Source organism: Berghia stephanieae, chromosome 9 (genome assembly GCF_034508935.2).
Source record: "Berghia stephanieae isolate SIO BIC M18660-M18661 chromosome 9, UCSD_Bste_1.3, whole genome shotgun sequence".
NCBI classification, from domain to species: domain Eukaryota; kingdom Metazoa; phylum Mollusca; class Gastropoda; order Nudibranchia; family Aeolidiidae; genus Berghia; species Berghia stephanieae.
The window spans coordinates 33,524,796-33,547,885 of record NC_088368.1 but is presented as its reverse complement, the minus strand read 5'-3'; the positions used below and the strand labels follow the sequence as shown (position 1 = coordinate 33,547,885).

Genomic DNA, 23,090 nt, shown 5'->3' with positions numbered 1-23,090 from the left:
GATACTCAATATCTCAAATATTTATTTCCAAATTACTTGAGGGATACTATATACAAGTAAGTTTTATGTGTTATATATATATATATATAATATAATATATATATATATATATATATATATATATATATATATATATATATATATATATATTATAGCGGTAATCTCAAATTACATTAAAACGAAAAAGATTTCCTTTTGCATGTCACGGTTAAAGATATATGTTTGTACACCACATATACATGAGTACATTTAAGTTGAAATACTATCTTTACCACGTGTATCATTATTGTAGTCTTTAATCAATAGAGTAACGACATTGCTATTAATATTAAGGGCATTCAAGGGATTTTTATCCTATTTTGCCCTATACCATATTATGTTATGTTATGTTATGTTAAGTTGTAGTCAAAATTTAAAAGAAAGTGATTCCCAATCTTCGGTGTCAGTCCAACATGACGTTCTCTCTCTAATAACTTTTCCGCCGGTGACGTCACAGACTATGGGTGACGTCCAATCAAGGGACGCTACTCTTCCGCTAATCTAATTCCCTATAGTGGGCAGGGAGGTACTTACTGTGTCTTCTATCACACTTTATCTGTTTTCCAACTTGCTTTCTGTCTTTGTCTTGGAATGAGATTACTTGGTTTTGACCTGGCCCTGGCCGGATGCCCTTGCTGAGGGGGACCAGTCAAATGTATAGATAGTTTTGGGAGATGACATTTTTACCTTGTAAATCATCTCTCTGTTTCTGCACTGTATATTATATATGATATGTAAACATTTGAGTGTTTCCTCTTTGTGGGGGCCTGTGCTTGTGTCTGGATGAGACTTATAGGTGATCTCAAACTAAGTACTTTGATAGTGTGCTCTTGGAATCTTCACCTGTTTCCTATTTGAATCAGTTCTCCTTTGTCTTGCCTTTTCTTGAGTGCTTTAATTGTAATTCTAGAACTTTTTATTATCCAATTTTCTTCCTTTTTACTGGCGCTGATATGACCTAAATGTGTTGCAAGCGCCGTAAAACCCTTAAAAATTAAATTAATTAAATATCCGCTTCCCACCACATCCACATCATCACCAGCATGATGTGGGGGGGGGGGGGGTGGGGGTGTGTGAAGATGGAATCTATACGAGTTCCAGTTTCATGAAAGGATTGATAACGTTTTTTTATTCAACTATTTGCTTATTAATTAATTTGTTTATTTATTTCATTTACTTATTTATTTATTTCATTATTTATTCACTTATTTATTTATTTAATCGTTTATTTGTTTAACCATTCACCCATCCATTCATTTTACCCTAGGTTTTTTTACACATACGAAGGACAGAAAGTTTCAGTAGGAAATTATTGGTATGGTGAGTGTTTGATCCTTTTTTCCGTATAACGCCTGCCAGAAATGTCAGTGTCAGGCAGCCCCAGAGACCAGCGATCACATAGTCCTCCACTGTCCAGTCACTAAACTTGAAGGTGGCTATGAAACGGTCCTTAGGGCGGAGGAAGAGTTTAGAAGCTGGGTTGACGAAATAAATTTGGAGGTTGTAGCCATACGCTACTACTACTACTAGTCCAAAAAAAAAAGAAAAGAGAACCCGCTAGTTTTCTTTGCCGCTTAAAAAAATTCATCGGCGAGGAGATGAAATCATGAATATGATTCTCGTCGATATTTGTGATAATTAATAATCATTTTTTTTTTTTTTTTGCAAATGTATACGGCATTTAAATGATATATCCTAGTTAACTTCTAAGAGGATAAGAAAAGATTAAGATAAAGGGGTGGGATTCCCGACCTCCCATAGTGGGCAGGGGGGGGGGGGTACTTGTTGTGTCTTCTATCCCCTTGTTTCTGTTTACCGAGTTGCTTTCTGTCTTTGACTTGGAATTATATTACTTAGTTTTTGTCCTGACCCTGGCTGGGGTCCTCGGCTGGGAGGGAAACAGTCGAATGAATAATTAGGAGTTTTTTGTTGTTTTTTTTTTTTTGCTTGTAAATCATCTCTCTGTTATGTACTATTATTTTTTGTATTTTTAACATAGATATCTATGATTTATAAACATTTGAGTGTATCCCTTTTATTGGGGTCTTGTGCTGGTTTCTGGGAGAGCTTTTTAGGTGATCGCAAACTAAGTACAACACTGAAAGTGTGCTCATGGAATCTACATCTGTTCCCTTCTTGAACCATTCTCCTTTGTCTCACCTTTTCCTCACACCCTTTCAATTGTACATCTAGAATGTTTTTGTTATTCAGTTGTCTTCCTTTTTACTGGCGCTGTTATGACCTAAATATGTTGCAAGCGCTGTAAAACCCTTAAAAACAACGGAGTGGCTATTCGTCAGTACTGACCCCCAGGCGCTGGCACCTGCGGGTCAGTACTGACGAACAGGCACCGGCGTCTGGGGGTCAGTACTGACTAATACTATTACTATTACTAGTACTGATGCCAATTGGTCAGTTCTGACCTGGCCACGGGCGTTGACGGTACCAAAATTATGGAAAAAGCCATTTTTTAAAATAACTTGCTCTACGACAAATAAATCAGCATTTCCTGTCCCATACTAGTCGCAGGGAAGCCCTTGTTTTCACTAAATCTTTTTGTCGGTTTACGTGAGATTTGTTTAATAAATATATCAATTAATTAAACAAGTGAAATTGTCCAATCCTGAGAAAAAGACCAAATTTGATGTTGAAACGCCAAACTGGAAGCCCTATATTTCGGTTTATCCAACGCGCATGCTCACTGCACTGATGCGTGGCGCTAGAACTGAAAGTGAAAGCTCTTTCATTGTCTCGTCTTTCTTCATTCCTGTCATTTGAAATTCGGCTTGCTCGCATCTTACTGAGACAGGAAAAGTAGAAAACGGTAAGGGCTGCCTGAAGCCGGTGATCGTAAAATACTAACAAAAGAGTGAAAATGAAAGGCTTCGTATGGGAACAAAACAGACAATGGACGTTTCGGGTACAAACCATTCATTAACACAACAATACACAAATAAACGTGGAAAACAAATAAAATATAATGAAAAATAACTTTGTCGTCTGTACTCAATGGTGGTTGAGGTTGCAGTATGAATGAAATGTCAGCGTGGGTAGAGGATAGGGTGCCCCAGGGGGGTGATCTGATTGATAAGAAAAGGTCAGCGTCAGGGAACAGAACCTTCCAGAAAATAATGGAAGATAAAAGACATATAAGTAGTAGTAGTAGTAGTAGTAGTAGTAGTAGTAGTAGTAGTAGTCAGTAGTAGTAGTAGTAGAGTAGTGGTAGTCATGTATAGTGAGTGGTAGTAGTAGTAATAGAATGAGGACAAAGTATTATAAAAGAATCGTAACAGGAAATATTATAACACATTTTCCTCTATTTTTCTTTAAATAAAGCTATAACGAAAATATACGGGGAAAAAAACAAACAATAAAAACAAAATAACCCAAAGAAATAGAATGGACAACATAAAATAACATAGAATCTTACGGTGGCTTGAAATAACGAGTCATATCGTTGCCCCAACGGCATCTAACGCGTTAGAAATCAAACTTATCTAGGTGACCAAGTGTTACTGTGTGCCATCGGATAAGTTGGCCTGAGAGCCTGGAATTTTAATTGTTTTTTTTTTTTTTAATGGTATACTTTTGGAAGTGACGAATAAGTGCGAAGAGGTCTTTGCACTGACGAACAGGTCCGATGTTCGTCAGTGCTGATCAATGGTGGGCGGTAGCACAGACCGAAGAGAGGTTGTCTGTTGGCGGTGGCACCTGTTGTTCAATACTGACCAATAGACACCAGGTTATTGGTCAGTACTGACCTCCAGGCACTGGCGTCTGTTCGTCAGTACTGACCCGCATGTGCTTGCGCCTGGGAGTCAGTACTGACCAATAGCCCTAGCCTAAAAACAAACAAAACAAATCAAGATAAGATAAGAGTCGAAAATGTGATATAAATTAGAACGTACGAGTATCTATAAGATTGTTAAAGTTTAAGTCATAAATCTCACTTTCCGAAATAAAAGTATTTTAGCAAAAAAAAAAAATTACGATATAAGATTAAAATTAAATTTTAATCATCAGATTTATTTATTGTTCACATCGACACAATACTGGTTAGAGACGATTGGTCACTTGTAAAGAATTGGTCATTATTATCTAGGAGATTTTTCTTGTGATCTATTTAGGTCATTGTTGGGCCTTGAATTGATAGACATTTTGAGTTCCATTGTCTTCTTTATTTGGGTCACTTTTTTTTTTTTTTATCTGACTGGCAGTTCATAGACATTTCAAATTCCATTTTTAAAAAAAAAAAAGATAAATTGACTTAGCCTCTAATTCAAATTTCTAAAGGCCTAAACACTGTACTGTAATGGTTATTTTCTCTGTGATTAACCCGGCTTTCAGATCCTCATCATGTCGACCTCTACAAGAAAACGTCCAAGTTCTTGGGACTGATTGATGATCAGACAACACTACCTAACCCTGATGCCGCACGTATGTAGAAGTTCTTGGTGGTGATGTTGTTGTTTTTGTTGTTAATGTTATTATTGTTGTTGGTGGTGGTGTTGTTGTTGTTGTTGTTAATATTGTTATTTCTGTTGTTGTTGTTATTATTATTATTTCTGTTGTTGTTGTTGTTGTTGTTATTATTGTTATTTCTGTTGTAGTAGTTGTTGTTACTGTTATTTCTGTTGTTGTTGTTGTTGTTGTTTTTTTTGTTGTTGTTGTTAATGCTGTTATTTCTGTTGTTGTTGTTGTTGCTATTCCAGACACCCACACACAGACGCTCTCTCTCTCTCTCTCTCTCTCTCTCTCTCTCTCTCTCTCTCTCTCTTTCTCTCTCTCTTCTCTCTCTCTCTTTCCTCTCTCTCTCTCTCTCTCTCTCTCTCTCTCTCTCTCTCTCTCTCTCTCTCTCTCTCTCTTTCTCTGCTCCCTCCCATCCCTAACCCCCTTCTGCCCCATCCTTATTTCTACCACAAAATATTTTTTAAAAATCTATCCACCACAACACTTTTAATATATTTTTGTATTTAAAAACACTTATTAACTCGTTTAGTTATCCACATTTTCCCACAGATACCCTCAATGCTCAAACTCTATTTCACATGAGCGACATGAGGAAATAAATCAGCCACAATCAACAATGAAAATTCAATTTCAATAACGTATTCTTTGAATACTAACGAAAGAGTGAAAATGGAGAGGCTTCGTATGGGAACAAAACAGACAAAGGTCTGTTTTGTTCCCATACGAAGCCTCTCCATGGTCACTCTTTCGTTAGTATTTTACGATCACCGGCTTGGCAGCCCCTACCGTTTTCTGCTTTTAACGTATTCTTTGATGATAATCTTTGACAGGATGGAAGTCGAATTTCTCCAAGTTGAAAAACCTCGTTTTGATTGGCGGGCCAAATGACGGCGTCATCACTCCTTGGCAGTCAAGGTTAGTCTACTTAATTAACAAATTCAATTTGGCTATATTTTAGGAGGGAACAAAAGTGTGATGGCAAAAAAAAAAAAAAAACAACTGGTTCCTATCTCATTGGAAGTGCAAAACATCTCTTCCGGAGGACTGAATACAGACATTGTGTAAATGATCTTCTTGTTTCAAAGTGATAATATAATATGCTGGTCGTCAATAAAGATCATCCATCCTCGTTCTTTTACGCCCCTTCGAATCTGGATACATCCTGCTACTAATACTAAAATAGTTATACCACCTTATGATTCAATATGTATATTATTCATTACTAGTCCTCCGAAGGACTGGTTACACTTCCAAGGACTCTGGAGCCGGAAAAGTAAACGGTGTGACATCAAGACTTTTCTTTCCTATACCTTTTGTGACCCACTGCAACAATTTAGTATTATCTCGGGGTGGACCAGATTCCAAATTTTAAACTAAAAGCAGGAATGGTTAATATTACAATACAGTATTCGCTGGATTCTAGTACGCTCTCGGGAGAAGCAAAAAAGCGTGCTAGAATCCGAGCGTGCCGAAATCCAATGCCCATGGGAGGTGACCAATACATTCGGTCACTCCAGCGTGACGTATTGCAGAGGGTTCTATAATTCGGCATGGTAGAATCCATAGAGTATGTCAAACTTGAGTGGTTTGCTTATTAAACAACATTCATTATTTTCGATCGCACTTAGTAATTAAAATATTACATAATGTATGACTGCTTCACTCACTTTTCTAAATGTAACGTTAGATATATATAGCTGACATGGGGGTTTAAAACAAAATCCCAAATTTTGCAAGCTAACAACAGCAAAATTTGCAAAAAAAAATTGAAAAAAATATTTGCAAAAATTTGGGATTAATTTTCCTAAAAACCCATAATTAATTCATGAAAGGGCTAGTTATTTGTTTGTTTTTAAGGGTTTCACGGCGCTTGCAACAAATGTAGGGTCATATCAGCGCCAGTAAAAAGGAAGAAAATGAGATAGTAAAAAAGAAACTACTCTTAATTAATTATCTTTCACGTTCTACACGAGCTATCAAATTAAAAGAAAAAGATGTCTTTAAAAAAAAATTTTTTTAAAAAAATTATTGGGGTTTTTTTCTTTGCAAAAAAAAAAAAATGCTGATTTTTCGGCCGCAATGTAAATCAGTAGTGGTATTTTGCGATTTTTGCGGCCGCAAGCGATGCAAACGACTGCAATGCAGATTTATATGATACGTACTGGAAAATAAAATACCTCTATCTTTCTCAGTGGTTTTGAAATAACCTTTCCTTTCTTTTTTTCTTATTTCAGCCAGTTCGGCATGTACGATAAAAACCTGACTGTACAGCCCTATACAAAGCAGCCTGTAAGTTAAGGTCGTTGTCATCGTCATCATCATCATCATCATCATCATTATCATCACGAATATTGTCAACATAAAAACCACATCAATCATCACCGTCATTATAGTCGTCATTATCATCATAAATCATCATCATTGTCGTCGTTATCAGCATCGTCAATTAAACATCTATGAATTCTGGTTGGGGGTCCAGACCTCCCATAATGGGCAGGGAGACACAAACTGTTGTCTTTTATCCCCTATATATATTGTTTTCCAACATACTTTCTGTCCTTTATCTTGGAATGAGATTACATACTTGGATTTGTCCTGACCCTGGCCGGATACCCTGGCCAGGAGGGAAACAGTCAAATGTATAGTTAAGAGTTTTGGGAGATTATATTTTTTTTGTCCTGTAAATAATCTCTCTGTCATGTACTTCCCTTGTGAGGCAATTGTTCTCATTTATTCATTAATTCTATTTATATTTTCTCTTACCCAGTGGTATATCAAAGATTCCTTCGGACTGGCGACATTGGATGCGAGGAAGGCTATCCACGTGCATACAGTCCCCGGAGTTCAACACCAACATTGGCATTCCAATAACACCGTGTTCGAGTCCTATATCAAACCATGGCTTTCATAGACTTTGTTCATTTCATTTTTAACATATTTTTTTTTTGGTTGTTTGTTCGTTTGTTTGTTTTTGTTTTGTTTGGGGGGGGGGGGGGGGTTGTGACACGAAACATGTAGGACGAGACATGACGCCTTTTAATCTGCCATTCGAATTTTCTTTCCCACCAGCGACAACACTGCTCTCGGCAAGTCACTCGTTTTACACTTGAACATGTTGAGAAAATGTGAGTAAAGAGCCTTTCTAATGAATCAATTCTGAACTGCCCACAGTAGGAAACTTGAATCTGAAACTTACATGTCACAAGTAGAGTGTCATAGCACTATCACTATGACTAAAAAGCCACATTATTCTCTTTGATATTTTGACAGGACATAACTTGTATTCATGAACAGAGCATTTTCAAACAATAGGCATAACTTATTGATGCTGATGGGAAACTGACGTTGTACTTGAATTTAATGAAAAGTCTATGTATTTTTTATCTGTTCATTTTGATCTCGTTATTCATTAAACCATTACTTTTGTACCACTTTAATGAATTTGGAGCTCAATTCATCACTTGCCACCACCTATGTTTCGATGTTGCTTCTTGAAGCTCGAAGAAATAAATATCACTGAGCGGGGTTCAAGGCCTCCCACAGTGGGGAGGGAGGAACTTGCTATGTCTTCTTTACCCCCCATATCTCTGTTTTCCAACTTGCTTTCTGTGTCTTGGAATGAGACTACTTCGTTTTGTCCTGGCCCTTGCAAGATACACTGGCTGCGAGGGAAACGGTCAAATATTTAGAGTTTTGGGAGATAATATTTTTTACTTATAAATCATCTCTCTGTAATGTATTGTTAGTTATATTGTTTTCCTCTTAGATGAATCCTGTGAATTGAATAATGGATGAGACTTTTAGGTAATCTAAAAACTTTAAGTGCTCTTGGAATCTACATCTGTTCCCTATTTGAATTAATTCTCCTCTGTCTTCCTTTTACTTTGGTACTTTAATTGTAATTCTAGAACTTTTTATTATCCCGTTTTCTTCCTTTTTACTGGCGTTATTATGACCTTAAATGTGTTGCAAGCGCCGTAAAAACCCCTGAAAACAAACTTATTGAACCAGTCCCCTTTGTCTTGCTTTTTCGCATGTTCTTTTAATTGTGGATCTAGATATATATTTTTTTTCACTATTCAATTTTCTTATTTTTTTTATTTTTTTTTACTGGCGCTGAAAGGACCGAAATGACTCGCAAATGCAGTGAAACCCCGTAAAAAAGAAACAACAAAAAATCATTAATTTAACCAGGTCTCGCATTTTTTGTCTATAGATTCAATATTGAATGATCTAAGTCACCCCAACGTAATACCGTTTTGCACGTTTGTTTACAATCGTCAAAGAAGGCCAAGTTTCTTTCCCCATCGCTATAGATAGTATGTAGTTGACGCCATTCAGGTCTTTGTTATTGTTGTTTGCCGCGTTTATGAGTAATTCTCACTAAACTGTATTAACCAGACTATAAACGTTCAAGGTTACACACAGTTTTGTTTGGTGGTCCGTTATACTTCCGGGTGGCAATGTTGTGAGCTTCTTAGACAAGCGCATACTATCTATATAATGGGGACATTCCACAAAACACAAAACAAAAAATAAAAGGAAAGAATAGCCAAGAAACTAAGGCATAAATAAAGTTTTAATATTTTTAAAATCACAAGTTAGTACCATTCAGTAATCAATCAACATCGATGAACAATAAATTAATGAATATAATGTAGAAAGAATGACAAAATCAGACAAAAACATCGACCATATTATGCAAGTTCCTGATACCGTCTTAATTAAAATGGAATAAGGGATGGGAGGGTGTCATGTCACATCTGGGTTTTTTTAATTGCTTTTTGTCTTCGTCTTCGAAAGGGATTACTTGGTTTTAACCTGGCCCTTGTCACAGTCCTTGGCTGATAGGGAAAATGTATAGATAGAACGAAAATGACGTCACTTAACTCTTGTTATTGTTTTTAGCCAGCCATTTTACTAGTAGTTTCCACTAAATTGTATTAATCAGACTATAAAATAAACGTTTAAGGATACACATAGTTGTGTGTGTTGATACGTTTTTGGCTAATGTTATGAGTTTTTTTGTTTTTTGTTTTTTAACTAAACGCAATGAATCAATAGTGTTAATTTTTGGAGGTGATACTTTTTCCTTGAAACTTATCTCTCTATTACGTACTGGTCGTTATATTTTTGTTTTGAGCATATCTTCTAAAACAACTTGAGTGCGTTCCTGTTTGCGGGGTTCTGTGCCAGTGACTTTTGGGTGATCTCAAACTCAGTCCATTAATTGTATGCTCTTGCAAATCTACATCTGAAAAAAAGTATCATCTCCCAAAACGTTAACTATACATTCGACTGTCAAGGACTCCGGCCAGGATCAGGATAAAACTAAGTAATCTCATTCCAAGACAAAGAAAGGAATTAGAAAACAGAACAAGTACCTCCCTGCCCACTATGGGAGGTCAGGAACCCCACCCAGAAAACTTGAAAAACAAATTTCGGGAGAAATTCCATATGCTAGCACCACTTCAATGACTATTATTAGTAAATATAAAATTAGTTTTGTTTATCCAAAGAAGGAAACAAATTGACTTCTATCAAGTCACAATTCATTATTTTCATGGTTTAAAAATTCTGAATGGAGCGAAAGTTGTGCGCCCATCTTGTTTAGCTATCAGTTGTGCCTGCCTAAGACTATGTTATATGTACTGATAGTCATTTAAGTGGCAACTCATGAGGAATTTCTCAGACGAAACTTAATGTAGCTCCATTCCCATACTTTGCAGCTTCTGTAAAAATAATTACATCAGCTTTATGAGTGCTCCAAACACAGTTCTAAGTCACAGAATGAGAATGGTCTAAATACAGTGCCATCATCCATTTTTTTATGACAATGGGCCAAATCTGTAAGCATTCTGGTGACTTTTTCGTTTTTATATCATGGAGCAATTGAATATTTTCAGTAAAGCAATTACTTGCAACTGACAGCAACACATTTTAGAGTAAAAGTTTAATAAAAATGTGACAGTTCTGTAAAATAATGTGCTATACACTGGTTTAAAACCCCGCTAACAAAGAAAACATCAAGGACTACTTAAAACAAAAAAGTTTAAAGCGATTTCATGAAATAAAGGTTAGACCATAACTTTTCTAAGACAACATACAAATTGCATTGCAAGTTGACTTCATGACAACAGCATCACCTCTAGATTACAAAATAATTTAAATGTTATTTTTCCTAATTCTTTTACATAAGGTTTTGGGGGTTTTTTAAAAATTGTGATTAATGGTCTCAGTCTCAATTTTTTTTCTTTTGTCGTAATCTGTAACTCTGATTAAAATTGTATCAATTTGTTTCAGATTGCACACAGTATTTCCTAATAATAACGCAAGCAGTGTCGAGCAAAATACATTGTAACCACCATTTACAAAAGAAAGAATAAATGCGACAAAAAGAAAAAACATTCATTTTATAAGGCTATGAATGAGAATGTAAGAAAATTTTGATTTTTAGGTAATATAAGCACTGAGAGTCACTATGTAAGAACAGAGAACAATCCCAGGAGCAATAGACCCGTGTGTCTAACATCCGATAACCTGACAATCAATGTGATTGGCGTTATAGTGTGTTTGTTTGTTTTTGTTTTTAAAGGTTTTACGGCGCTTGCAACACATTTAGGTCATATCAGCGCCAGTAAAAAGGAAGAAAATGGGAGAGAAAAAAGTTCTAGAATCACAATTAAAGCACCCAAGAAAAAGTAAGGCAAAGGGGAACTGGGAACAAATAGGGATCAGATGTAGATTCCAATAGCATACCACCAATGAACTCAATTTGAGATCACCTATAAGTCTCATCCGGACACAAGCACCAACAAAGACTAAAAGCATTTTGGAAAACAGATTTAAGAGGATAGAAGACACAGTAAGTGCCTCCCTGCCCGCAATGGGAGGTCAGGTTATAGTTTGTGCACTCACCTTGAAAGTCAAGGGATTGAGGGTGAGTTAAAGACTTCGGACACAGCCCTTGTAAAACCAAAGGGTCTCATTCCAGAATTGGTCACATAAATGTTTTGTTTTGTTTTTGAGGGTTTTACGGCGCTTGCAACACATTAAGGTCATATCAGCGCCAGTAAAAAGGAAGAAATGGGAAAAGGTAAGACAAAGGGGAATTTGTTCAAATAGGAAACAGATGTAGATTCCAAGAGCACACCATCAAAGTACTTAGTTTGAGATCACCTAAAAGTCTCATCCAGACACAAGCACAGGTCCCCACTAAAAGGAATACACTCAAAGGTTAACAAATCAAATATAACATGTAAATAAAACATAATACAGTACATAACAGAGAGATGATTTACAAGGAAAAAACATATCTCCCAAGGCAATAACTATACATTCGACTGTTTCCCTCTCAGCCAAGGACTCAGACCAAGGTCAGGACAAAACCAAGCAATCTCACTCCAAGACAAAGACAGAAGGCTATTGGAAAACATAAGAGGGGATAGAAGACACAGCAAGTACCTCCTTGCCCACTATGGGAAGTAGGAACCCCACCCAGTGGTCACATAAAAATTAAATTTTTGATACAATGTCAACAGAAGGGTTGTCAATAGACCCATGCTGCACGGATGTTAAATGCTCACTGCTTTGAACAAATGATTTTTTGTTTGTTTTTAAAGGTACTACGGTACTTGCCACACATTAAGGTCATTTCAGCACCAGTAAAAAGGAAGAAAATGGGATAGTCAGAAAAGTTATAGATTTACAATTGAAAGCACACAAGAAAAAGCAAGACAAATAGGGGAAGGGTTCAAATAGGAAATAGATGCAGATTCCAAAAGCAAACTATCAGTGTACTTAGTTTGAGATCACCTAAAAGTCTCATCCAAACACAGGTTTTGATTACATATGATTTGTAAACATTTGAGCATATTCCTCTTAGTGGCTTGTGTCTGGATGAGACTTTTAAGTACTTTGGTAGTGTGCTCTTGGAATCTACATCCGTTTATTTGAACCAATTCCCTTTTGTCTTACCTTTTCTTGGGTGCTTTAATTGTAATTCTATAACTTTTTACTATCCCATTTTCTTCCTTTTTACTGGCGCTGATATGACGTTAATGTGTTGCAATCGCTGTAACACCCTTAAAAACAAACAAACAGATTTAATTACACTTTGGATCATGCATAATAACAAGAATGAGACAGGAATCAATGCATATATACAAATCTTAAAAGCCAAATCCTTCAATAAAATATTAGAGAGGATACATTCATGTGATACCAAGAGAGCATATTTTTAAAGCTGACATCAGGACATACATCAGAAGCATTCCATCTCTGAGCAGAAGGGCTTTAAATCAGCTCTTATGATTGATCACTTTATCTAGTAAATAAAATGATTGAATTAATTAATCAAATAAATACTGTACAATCAATATGAACATTTATGAAATGTTTTCCACAGTGACGAATATGAGTGAGTCAGTGAACTAACTAATCATTCACCATCACAAATGAGAATGTCAGGATCAAAAGCTACTAAGTCACATCCAGATTGAAAACAAATGACACTCAGGCAATCTATTGGACACCTTAAAATATCACCAGAGAAAATGTGAAGTTTCAAAACACTGGGTATTGTTCAAAGAGGCAAATAAGACACGTATTTTTCTTGTTGTGTCACTAAATAAATGATGTTTGTTTTTGTTTTTAAGGGTTTTACCGCGCTTGCAACACATTTAGGTTATATCACTGCCAGTAAAAAGGAAGAAAATGGGATAGTAAAAAGTTCTAGAATTACAATTAAAGCATCCAAGAGAAAATAAGACAAAGGGGAACTGGGAACAAATAGGGATCAGATGTAGATTCCAAGAGCATACCACCAATGTACTTAGATTGAGATCACCTATAAGTCTCATTGGGACACAAGAATAAAATCCAACAAAGAGGAACACACTCAAATGCTGACATTATACATTAAAAATAACAAATATAATAATACATAACAGAGAGATGATTTACAAGGAAAAAAATATCATCTACCAAAACAATAACTATGCATTTGACTGTTTCCCTCCCAGCCAGGACTCCGAACAGGGCCAGGAAAAGACCAAGTAATCTCATTCCAAGACCCCTGCCTGCTATGGGAGGTCAGGATCCCCACCCAGACAAAATAAATGACACAAAACCGCAGTTTCTCTGAATGGTTAAAATGTGACTTAGTATTTTACAATCTAGATCTCCTCATATGTGACACACTGTGTCAAATTGGTATTACGTTCTGCATTCACTACTCAGCAGCAAATTTATAAATGTCTTAGTGAGAAAATTACAATAACACCTCTAAAACACCAAAGGAAATGGTAAAATTTCATATGAATTATGGCAAACTGTCTTTGATAAGTACTTTTGAAAGCACAGATATTATATAACAACTCAATCATATCGATGTATATCATATAAGTCAATATTATTGTGTAAACCACCAAAAAAAAAAAAAGTAATGCTTCAACGATATGTTACTAACATGTCACTGACATAAACTTTATTATTTTGTTTGTTTCTCTTTAACCCATTAACTGCCATACTCTGGAAAAACATATTTTAAAATTTGGCCAGAAAACGTCCTTCAAATATCGATCGAATTAAATGACCCTAAGCTTGGTAAAAACTCTTGAGAGTTTTTACCAAGATGAGGGTCATTTAAATCGGACTAGTTTGCTGGCAATTCCAAGACAAAGACAGAAAGAAAATTGGAAAACAGCTATAAGGGGATAGAAAACACAGAAAGTGCCACCTTGCCCACTATGGGAGGCCAAGAACCCCACCAAGAGATTCGTAAGTATAAATGAAAAAAAGTGCATAACAGAGAAATGAATTACAAGGGAAAAAAATATCATCTACCAAAACAAAATTTAAAATAAATAAAAAATATAAAAGAACCATACAATCAACAAAATTCTTAAGCAAAATCCTACAATTAAATACATACATGTGATAGCAAGAGAGCAAAATATTTGAGCTGACATCAGGACATACAGAGGCATTTGATCCGTGAGCAGAAGGACTTTAAATTAGCTCTCCAAAAAATCAGCAATGCCAGTCCAAAAGAAAGACAAGAACAACGTGGGGAAAGGGGAAACGGATTAGATGGATAGGAGACAAAGCAAAAGTGACCTCTCTGCCCACCTTGGGAGGTCAAAAGACCCAGTGCAGAATCTATCCATTCACCATATTAAAGTCTTATACAAACAAACAAATGGATACACTAAAAGAATGCTTTAAAAACTTATATGAAATCATTTCAATTAAACAATATTAAAAAGAGAGTTTTTTTTTACCCCAAAAACAAAAATCTCTCCTTTAAAGATAAATACATCTGACTGTCTCCCTCAAGTAGGAGACTCCAGGCAAGACCCAGGCAAACCACATGGTCTTGCATAATAACAAAAAGCAAGGATATGTTTGTTTTTATGTTTTTAAGGGTTTTACGGCGCTTGCAACACATTTAGGTTATATCAGCGCCAGTAAAAAGGAAGAAAATGGGATCATAAAAAGTTCTAGAATTACAATTAAAGCACCCAAGAGAAAGTAAGACAAAGGGGAACTGGGAACAAATAGGGATCAGATGTAGATTCTAAGAGCATACCACCAATGTACTTAGTTTGAGATCACCTATAAGTCTAATACCGATACAAGCACAAGATCCAACAAAGAGGAATACACTCAAATGCTTGCATTATACACATTTAATAATACATAACAGAGAGATGATTAAGAAGAAAAAAAAATATCATCTCCCAAAACAATAACCATGCATTTGACTGTTTCCTTCCAAGCTAGGACTCTAGCCAGGGCCAGGAAAAAACCAAGTAATCTCATTCCAAGACAAAGACTGAAAGCATGTTGGAAAACAGGTACAGGGGGATAGAAGACACAGCAAGTACCTCCCTGCCCTCTATGGGAGGTAGGAACCCCACCCAGTGCAAGGATTTGGAACAATGCAGAATCCACCTAAACAACCAATGTACTTCTGTACAAAAGGGGGATTCCACTCACCATAAACTTTACTATTTTCATATTAAAAAAAAAATTCCATGAGCAACGATCAACTACTTTGTTTTTGTTTTTAAGGGTTTTACGGCGCTTGCAACACATCAAGGTCATATCAGCGCCAGTAAAAAGGGAGAATATGGGATAGTAAAAAGTTCTAGAATTACAATTAAAGCACCCAAGAAAAGGTAAGACAAAGGGGAATGGTACAAATAGGGAATTTGTGTAGATTCCAAGAGCACGCCATCGATGTACTTAGATTAAGATCACATAAAAGTCTCATCTAGACACGAGCACAGGTCCCCACTAAGAGGAACACACTCAAATGCTTACACTATAAATTCAAAACAAGAAATATAATAATACATAACAGAGAGATGATTTACAAGGAAAAAATTATCATCTCCCAAAACAATAACTATACATTTGACTGTTTCCCTCTCAGCCAGGGTATTCGGACAGGGCCAGGACAAGACCAAGTAATCTCATTCCAAGACAAAGACAGAAAACATGTTGGAAAACAGATATTGGGGGATAGAAGACGCAGTAAGTGCCTCCCTGTCCACTATGGGAGGTCAGGAACCCCACCCAGACCACCCAGGATCAATTACCTTCACAAATTACAAGAAAAATACAAAAACATAAGAAAAAGACAATGTTTGAAACATGATAAAAATTCGATGCATCAATACCTTCATACATGGATTAATACCTACACATTATCACAATCTTAAAATTTGCAAAACATTACATGAAATCAATCATTAAAAATGAGGTTCAATCAAAAAAAAAAATGATGTATTTAAAGGGCAAATGGGCTATCATGAATTATAAAAAGGCTTTGAGAAAGTTTTCAGGTTTCATTCCGCTCATCTCGTGGTTCAGATTAAACCTTTTAATCTTAAAAAATGAATAATCTTTAAATAAAAGAGGTAATAATATTAAAAACAGGGTGTTCAAGTAACTGTTTGGAATGCTAAAACTTCAGTGTAACCACCCCCCTCCAGCTATCCATATATTGATAGACAAACATCATAATGAAGTAATAAGTCATTACATCTATGTTTCTTCAATCACCCAGCAGAGTAAACAAAAAATATTCTTTTTTCTTTCTTTTCATTTTTCAAAGCCCAAGGCTAATCCCAGGTAAAGTCAAGATTTGTTTCGACTCTCCTGTCCACGCAGCAGAGATTGGGTAGCTGGATCTGTTAGATCTGGCAGAAAGACTGGCATCCTATCAAAAGGCAGCTATGTGGCCTAATGGTATGACACTTGCTTTCGGATCGGAAGGTCCTGTGCTCCAAGCTTCGCTCGGCAAATAGAGAGGGCTCTTTTCAAACATTCTCTCATCAAACTCAGGTGTAAAATGAGTACCTGGCCATTAGCAGTGTTGTAATATCGCCTAATCGGAATCATGTCCTGTCCTAAATGTTAAATGTTGCTGTTAGCCAGGGACCCCTTGTAAAGCGCTTTGAGCATGTTTAATGGATATAACTCGCTATATATAAGTATAAGCTCAATTTGAAAAGGGAAGCAAGTATTTGCTACTGTCCGTTTCATGCTATAGAAACTGGGATAGACTCTGGCTCCTTGGGCCAAATGGATCTGAAAGACTACTTTTTCCATTTTCTCACTGTTAGAGCTGGGTGTAAACGACACGGGTTTTGAAAAAAATATTGGTATAGCTTACTTGTCCTTTAATTCCTTCCAAGTAATGTTGGTCCTTTAGAATAATAAAAATAATTGAATTGAGCCATACCAGTGTTCACTAAGTTTTTAATAAACTAAATATGACTGGTTCTTCTTTTTGTTTTGTTGTTGCTGTCTTCATCATAATTCATGCATAATAACATAAAACAACTATTGATACGACCAAAATCATTGAAACTTGTTTGTTTTTGTTTGTTTTTAAGGGTTTTACGGCGCTTGCAACACATTAAGGTCATATCAGCGCCAGTAAAAAGGAAAAAAATGGGATAGTAAAAAGTTCTAGAATTACAATTAAAGAGCCCAAGAAATAGTAAGACATAGAAGAACTGGGAACAAATAGGGATCAGATGTAGATTCCAAGAGCATACCACCAATGCACTTAATTTGAGATCACCTATAAGTCTCATCCAGACACAAGCACAAAATCCAACAGAGAGGAATACACTCAAATGCTTGCATTATACATTAAAAATAACAAATATAATAACACACAGAGAGATGATTTACAAGGAAAAAAATATCATCTCCCAAAACAATAACTATGCATTTGACTGTTTCCCTCCCAGTCAAGGACTCCGGCCAGGGTCAGGACAAAACCGAGCAATCTCACACCAAGACAAAGACAGAAAGCAAGTTGAAAAACAGATATAAGGGGATAGAAGACACGGTAAGTAACCTCCCTGCCCACTGTGGAGGTAGGGAACCCCACCCAGCATTGAAATTTGGAAAAGTTGGAGTGCTAGATAATAAAATGAAAAATGATTTAAATCAAATCCACCAAAATAAAATTAAAAAGTCTCAGGCTCAATACTTAGCAGAGGTAAACAGAGTTTGAGATGAGTTTTTATCTGTCTCAAACACCATTTTAAAGTTTTCACTTTAACTTTTATGCTTTTAATTACTGACCATCTGACCTAAAAGTTGAAAAAGTAATTTTTAAAAATTTAAATGCATCTCTTATTTTTGTTTTGTTTTTAAGGGTTTTACGGCGTTTGCAACACATTACGGTCATATCAGAGCCAGTAAAAAGGAAGAAAATGAGAGAGTTAAAAGTTCTAGAATTACAATTAAAGCACCCAAGAAAAGCTAAGACAAACGGGAATTGGTTCTAATAGGAAACAGATGTAGATTCCAAGAGCACACTATCAAAGTATTTAGTTTGAGATCACCCAGACACCAGCACAAGATCCACTTAGAGGAACACAATCAAATTTTTACAAATCATATGTTAAAAATAAAAAATAACAATACATAACAGAGATGATTTACAAGGAAAAAATATCATCTCCCAAAACTATAACTATACATTTGATTGTTTCCCTCCCAGCCAAGGTCAGGACAAAGACAGAGAGCAATTTAGAAAACAGATATAGGGGGACAGAAGACACACTAAGTGCCTCCCTGCCCACTATGGGAGGTCAGGAACCCCACCCAGTAAATGCGTCTCACTTTGACAATTCAAAATTGCACAGATCCGATATAATGCAGAATTAAAGATCAGCTGATTATAGAACCTTGAAATGAGTTCTGGATCAGCACACCCCTAACAACAACTCAACTGAAACTTACGCCACATGCACTTGCAACCCAATGGCTTCAAATAACAAGATGTAAAAACATTGCAGTTTATATTTATGACAAAATTAAACTCTCAATTCATATGTGATTTGTTATGGACAATAATGTTTATAATTGAAACAGATTCAACAACCTGTTTATATCAACTTTCCATATTCAAATATTGATCTATAAATGAGATTGATGTCAAAATGATAGTACATAATTATTTTTTAATGTTGCAAGTTATATAAGACAAAGCAAAATTACATTCTTCAAATTTGATTAATGATCATTGTTAATATTGACAGAATAAAGAGTGTTAGAATCTACTAGTGTCATGACAATATCCGCCATTCTGCATGATATTAATTATAAAAGTGGAGATAAATTATCTAAATGGCAAACAATTTTTCCTCAAGCATTGTGGGAAATACGTACTAACCGTAAAGATCAGATTGTTTTGAATGAGTAAATATCAAAACCTATGAACAAGAATGAAAAGGAAATATGATCCATCACCCCAACCGCTATTATGGGAGTATAATTTATATGCTCAAATTTATTTATTTTTCTTCAAAAAAAAAAAAAATTGGGTTAATTTTTTTACATGTTTTGAATGAAGACAATTGACATATTTTCTTAAAGTGACAAAGACTAACATCTCACATTCCTGACAATTTCTACTATAAAACAACTCAATGACTTGTTCACCCCTACATAATACATGAAATTAGAATGGAGATAGTTTGGCTATTGCTTATGCCAACCACAACACAACTCTACGGAAATGTCTTTCAGCTGGAAACAGCAGGGAAAGAAAAATAGGGAAAGACTAAATTTATCTTGGAGGAGAGATTTAACACTAAGCAAGATTCATATGAAACCACGCAAACAGTGAGAAAGAGTGAGAGTATTTTGCATTTTTTTGCGTTTGAAATAAAATGTATAATATATTATATGTGTGTGCTGTGTGTTCTTTTTTTTTTTTTAACAGAGCTGTAACCTAACAATAATTGATCTTGGGGCAATAAAGATTATTATAATTATTATCATTATTATTATTATTATTATTATTATTATTATTATTATTATTATTATTATTATTATTATTATTATTATTATCATCATTATTGTTGTTGTTGTCGTTGTTGTTGTTGTTATTATTATTATTATTATTATTATTATTATTATTATTATTATTATTATTATTATTATTATTATTAATATTAGTACTAGTAGTAGTTGTAGTCTTAGTAGTAGTAGTTTGTTTTGTTTGTTTTTAAGGGTTTTACGGCGCTTGCAACACATTAAGGTCATATCAGCGCCAGTAAAAAGAAAGAAAATGGGATAGTAAAAAGTTATAGAATTACAATAAAGCATCCGAGAAAAGGGAAGGCAAAGGGGAATTGGTTCAAAAAAGAAACAGGTGTAGATTCCAAAAGCACTCTATCAAAGTACTTAGTTTAAGATCACTAAAAGTCTCATCCAGACACAAGCACAGGTCCCAACTAAGAGGAACACACTCAAATGTTTACCAATCATATAATATAATGTGTAAACTAAACATAATACAATGCATAACAGAGAGATGATTTACAAGGAAAAAAATATCATCTCCCAAAACTATAACTATACATTCGACTGTTTCCCTCTCAGCCAAGGACTCTGACCAAGGTCAGGACAAAACCAAACAATCTCATTCCAAGACAAAGACAGAAAGCAATTGGAAAACAGATAAGAGGGGATAAAAGACACAGCAAGTACCTCCCTGCCCGCTATGGGAGGTAGGAACCCCACCCAGTTAGTAGTAGTAGGAGGAGTAGTATAGGAAAGAGTGGAGGATCTCCGTTGAGTTGATGGTCAACAATAGCTCTAGGCTAATCACTGTAGAAAGAGATGACCATAATCAAAAGCTGTCTTTTATTAAGTAATTAGCCATAAAGAACAAACCCCTCCGATTCCAGACTTTTAAACAATCAGCTATTTTTCAACGCCAATGAAGCCTTTAACCAGAGAATATTCATATAACTCGTGAAAAAGATTGTTTGCCATTTATTTATAATTAATTTTTTTGTTTGATTGTTAATTTAGAAATAGTTCAACGAGTATAAGTTACATTTAATGCTAAAATAAAAAAGGAAAAAAATAAAATAGAAACATAGTTTCTACTTTGCAATAATGTATATATGTACCTTCAAATTCAAATGAAAGTTACATTCAGACTTAGGCAAAGTTTTATAGGACCTTAAGTCCTGTATTTCATTTTTCATTCTCTGAAAACCTCACGCAACGCAACAATTTTACAATCATTTGAAAAATGTTCACAAACAAGTAATTAAATCACAGTTTACTTTCAATACAATATAAATTTTTAATAAGATTTTAAATATAAATAGGAGAAAAGAAAGTATGTGATATTGAGACATTGAAGGCAGATTTGAGGTATAACTTGAATGAGGTCGATAAGAAGTAATTTTGTAATAGTCATTTTCTAAAAATGAGTTACCTCCACTTAAACCTACCTACTCAAAAATTGGAATGAAGGAATTAAGCAAAATAAGCGATTAAGCAGATAAGCTTGTCATATAAACATAAATATACTAACGAAAAGTTGAAAACAGAAAACCTTTGGATGGAAACAGTTCAAACAATGGATGTTTTAAGTACAAAACAATAAACAAAGAATGGTTGAACACACAATATAATTTTCACTACATTTTGTTTTATTTGTTTTCAATGTTCATTTGTTTTGCTGACAAACAGTTTGTCCTTGAAATGCACATTGTTTGTACTGTTTTCCATCCAAAGCTATTTCATTCTTACTTTTTCGTTAGTATTTTTACAATCCCAGGCTACAGACACCCCCCACGACTCTCTACTCTTCAAATAAACATAGAACTTTTACAAGCCATCATGGGGAAACTCATCGCTGTAAGAAAAAATATTATTATTTTCAAATGTAGTCATATATTTGGAAGTTCCATTAAGAGGTAGTAACACTTCAAATATAATTATGTGTTTAAGGTACCAATAAGAGAAGTTTGCATTTGATTAACTTGCAATTAAATAGGAAGCAACTGTATTTGCAGCAGTTGTTTTGTTTGTTTTTAAGGGTTTTACGGCGCTTGCAACACATTTAGGTTATATCAGCGCCAGTAAAAAGGAAGAAAATGGGATAGTCGAAAGTTCTAGAATTACAATTAAAGCACCCAAGAGAGAGTAAGACAAAGGGGAATTGGGAACAAATAGGGATCAGATGTAGATTCCAAGAGCATACCATCAATGTACTTAGCTTGAGATCAACTATAAGTCTCATCCGGACACAAGCACAAAATCCAACAAGGAGGAATACACTCAGATGCTTACATCATACATTAAAAATAAATATAATAATACATAACAGAGAGATGATTTACAAGGAAAAAAATATCATCTCTCAAAACAATAACTATGCATTTGACTGTTTCCCTCCCAGCCAGGACTCGGGCCAGGGCCAGGACAAAACCAAGTAATCTCATTCCAAGACAAAGACAGAAAGCATGTTGGAAAACAGATATAAGGGGATAGAAGACACAGTATGTACCCCCCTGCCCGCTATGGGAGGTCAGGATCCCCACCCAGTTGCAGCAGTTATTGCCCTATGCCAAAATACAGAGACACATACCTTTTTCCACAACAAAACATTCAGATCTGCCTCTTATCTGTATCATGTAGAATTTTTCCCCTGGCCTCCCAGTATTGGGCAGCAAGGTCCAGTATTAGAAAGTACTCTGAGATAATCCAACTTCCTATTCAAAGTGTAACAATTAGCTTTAACCATAGGTATCATAATACAAGATTTTTTAAAATGAAGGCTTTGATGGCATGAATTTAACTTTTCTTTTTTGATAGTTGGATCCCCATGAACCTGCAAAAGGCAATATTCATCTTCTTCTCCTTAATATCAACAGACCTACTCAGTTCCACTGAAGGTCTCGATAGCTCAGTTAGTAGAGCACTCGCTTCACAAGCAAAGGCTCAGAGATCTATCCTTGATGAAGTCAGAGATTTCCCTCTCCATCCAGCAATGTCTTAAAGATCTGGCAGAAAGTACTTTGTGATAGACTAACATCCTATCCAAATGGTAGCAAGAAACCAAGGATAAACTCCAGCTCCATGGACCAAGTAGGTCTGAAGGACTACAACCCCCCCCCCCCAAAAAAAAAAAAACTGGGTATCATTGTCGATGTTACATACCCAAAAAATATGTACTATAGTACTTTCCCAATAGTCTTTAGTGAACCTTTAATGGTCTCAATAATGCTCAAAAAGGTTTG

At 35.3% G+C, this 23,090-nt stretch overlaps 2 protein-coding genes across 8 annotated transcripts in view; both read left to right on the top strand.

The window, feature by feature from the left end:
• The window catches only part of LOC144980089 (lysosomal thioesterase PPT2-like), a 36,872-nt gene extending 28,930 nt beyond the window's left edge, over window positions 1–7,942 (top strand). For all 6 annotated transcript variants that reach the window (XM_078927585.1, XM_078927586.1, XM_078927587.1 and 3 more), the window contains exons 5-10: window positions 2–56; window positions 1,307–1,359; window positions 4,387–4,476; window positions 5,340–5,424; window positions 6,744–6,798; window positions 7,277–7,942. In XM_078927585.1, the coding sequence (XP_078783711.1) occupies window positions 2–56; window positions 1,307–1,359; window positions 4,387–4,476; window positions 5,340–5,424; window positions 6,744–6,798; window positions 7,277–7,420 (482 nt within the window). In that variant the 3' untranslated portion in view covers window positions 7,421–7,942. The remainder of the gene's footprint in view (window position 1; window positions 57–1,306; window positions 1,360–4,386; window positions 4,477–5,339; window positions 5,425–6,743; window positions 6,799–7,276) is intronic.
• LOC144980094 (uncharacterized) overlaps window positions 1–23,090 on the top strand; it is a 344,852-nt gene that overhangs the window by 201,173 nt on the left and 120,589 nt on the right. The gene's annotated exons all lie outside the window — the stretch shown is intronic.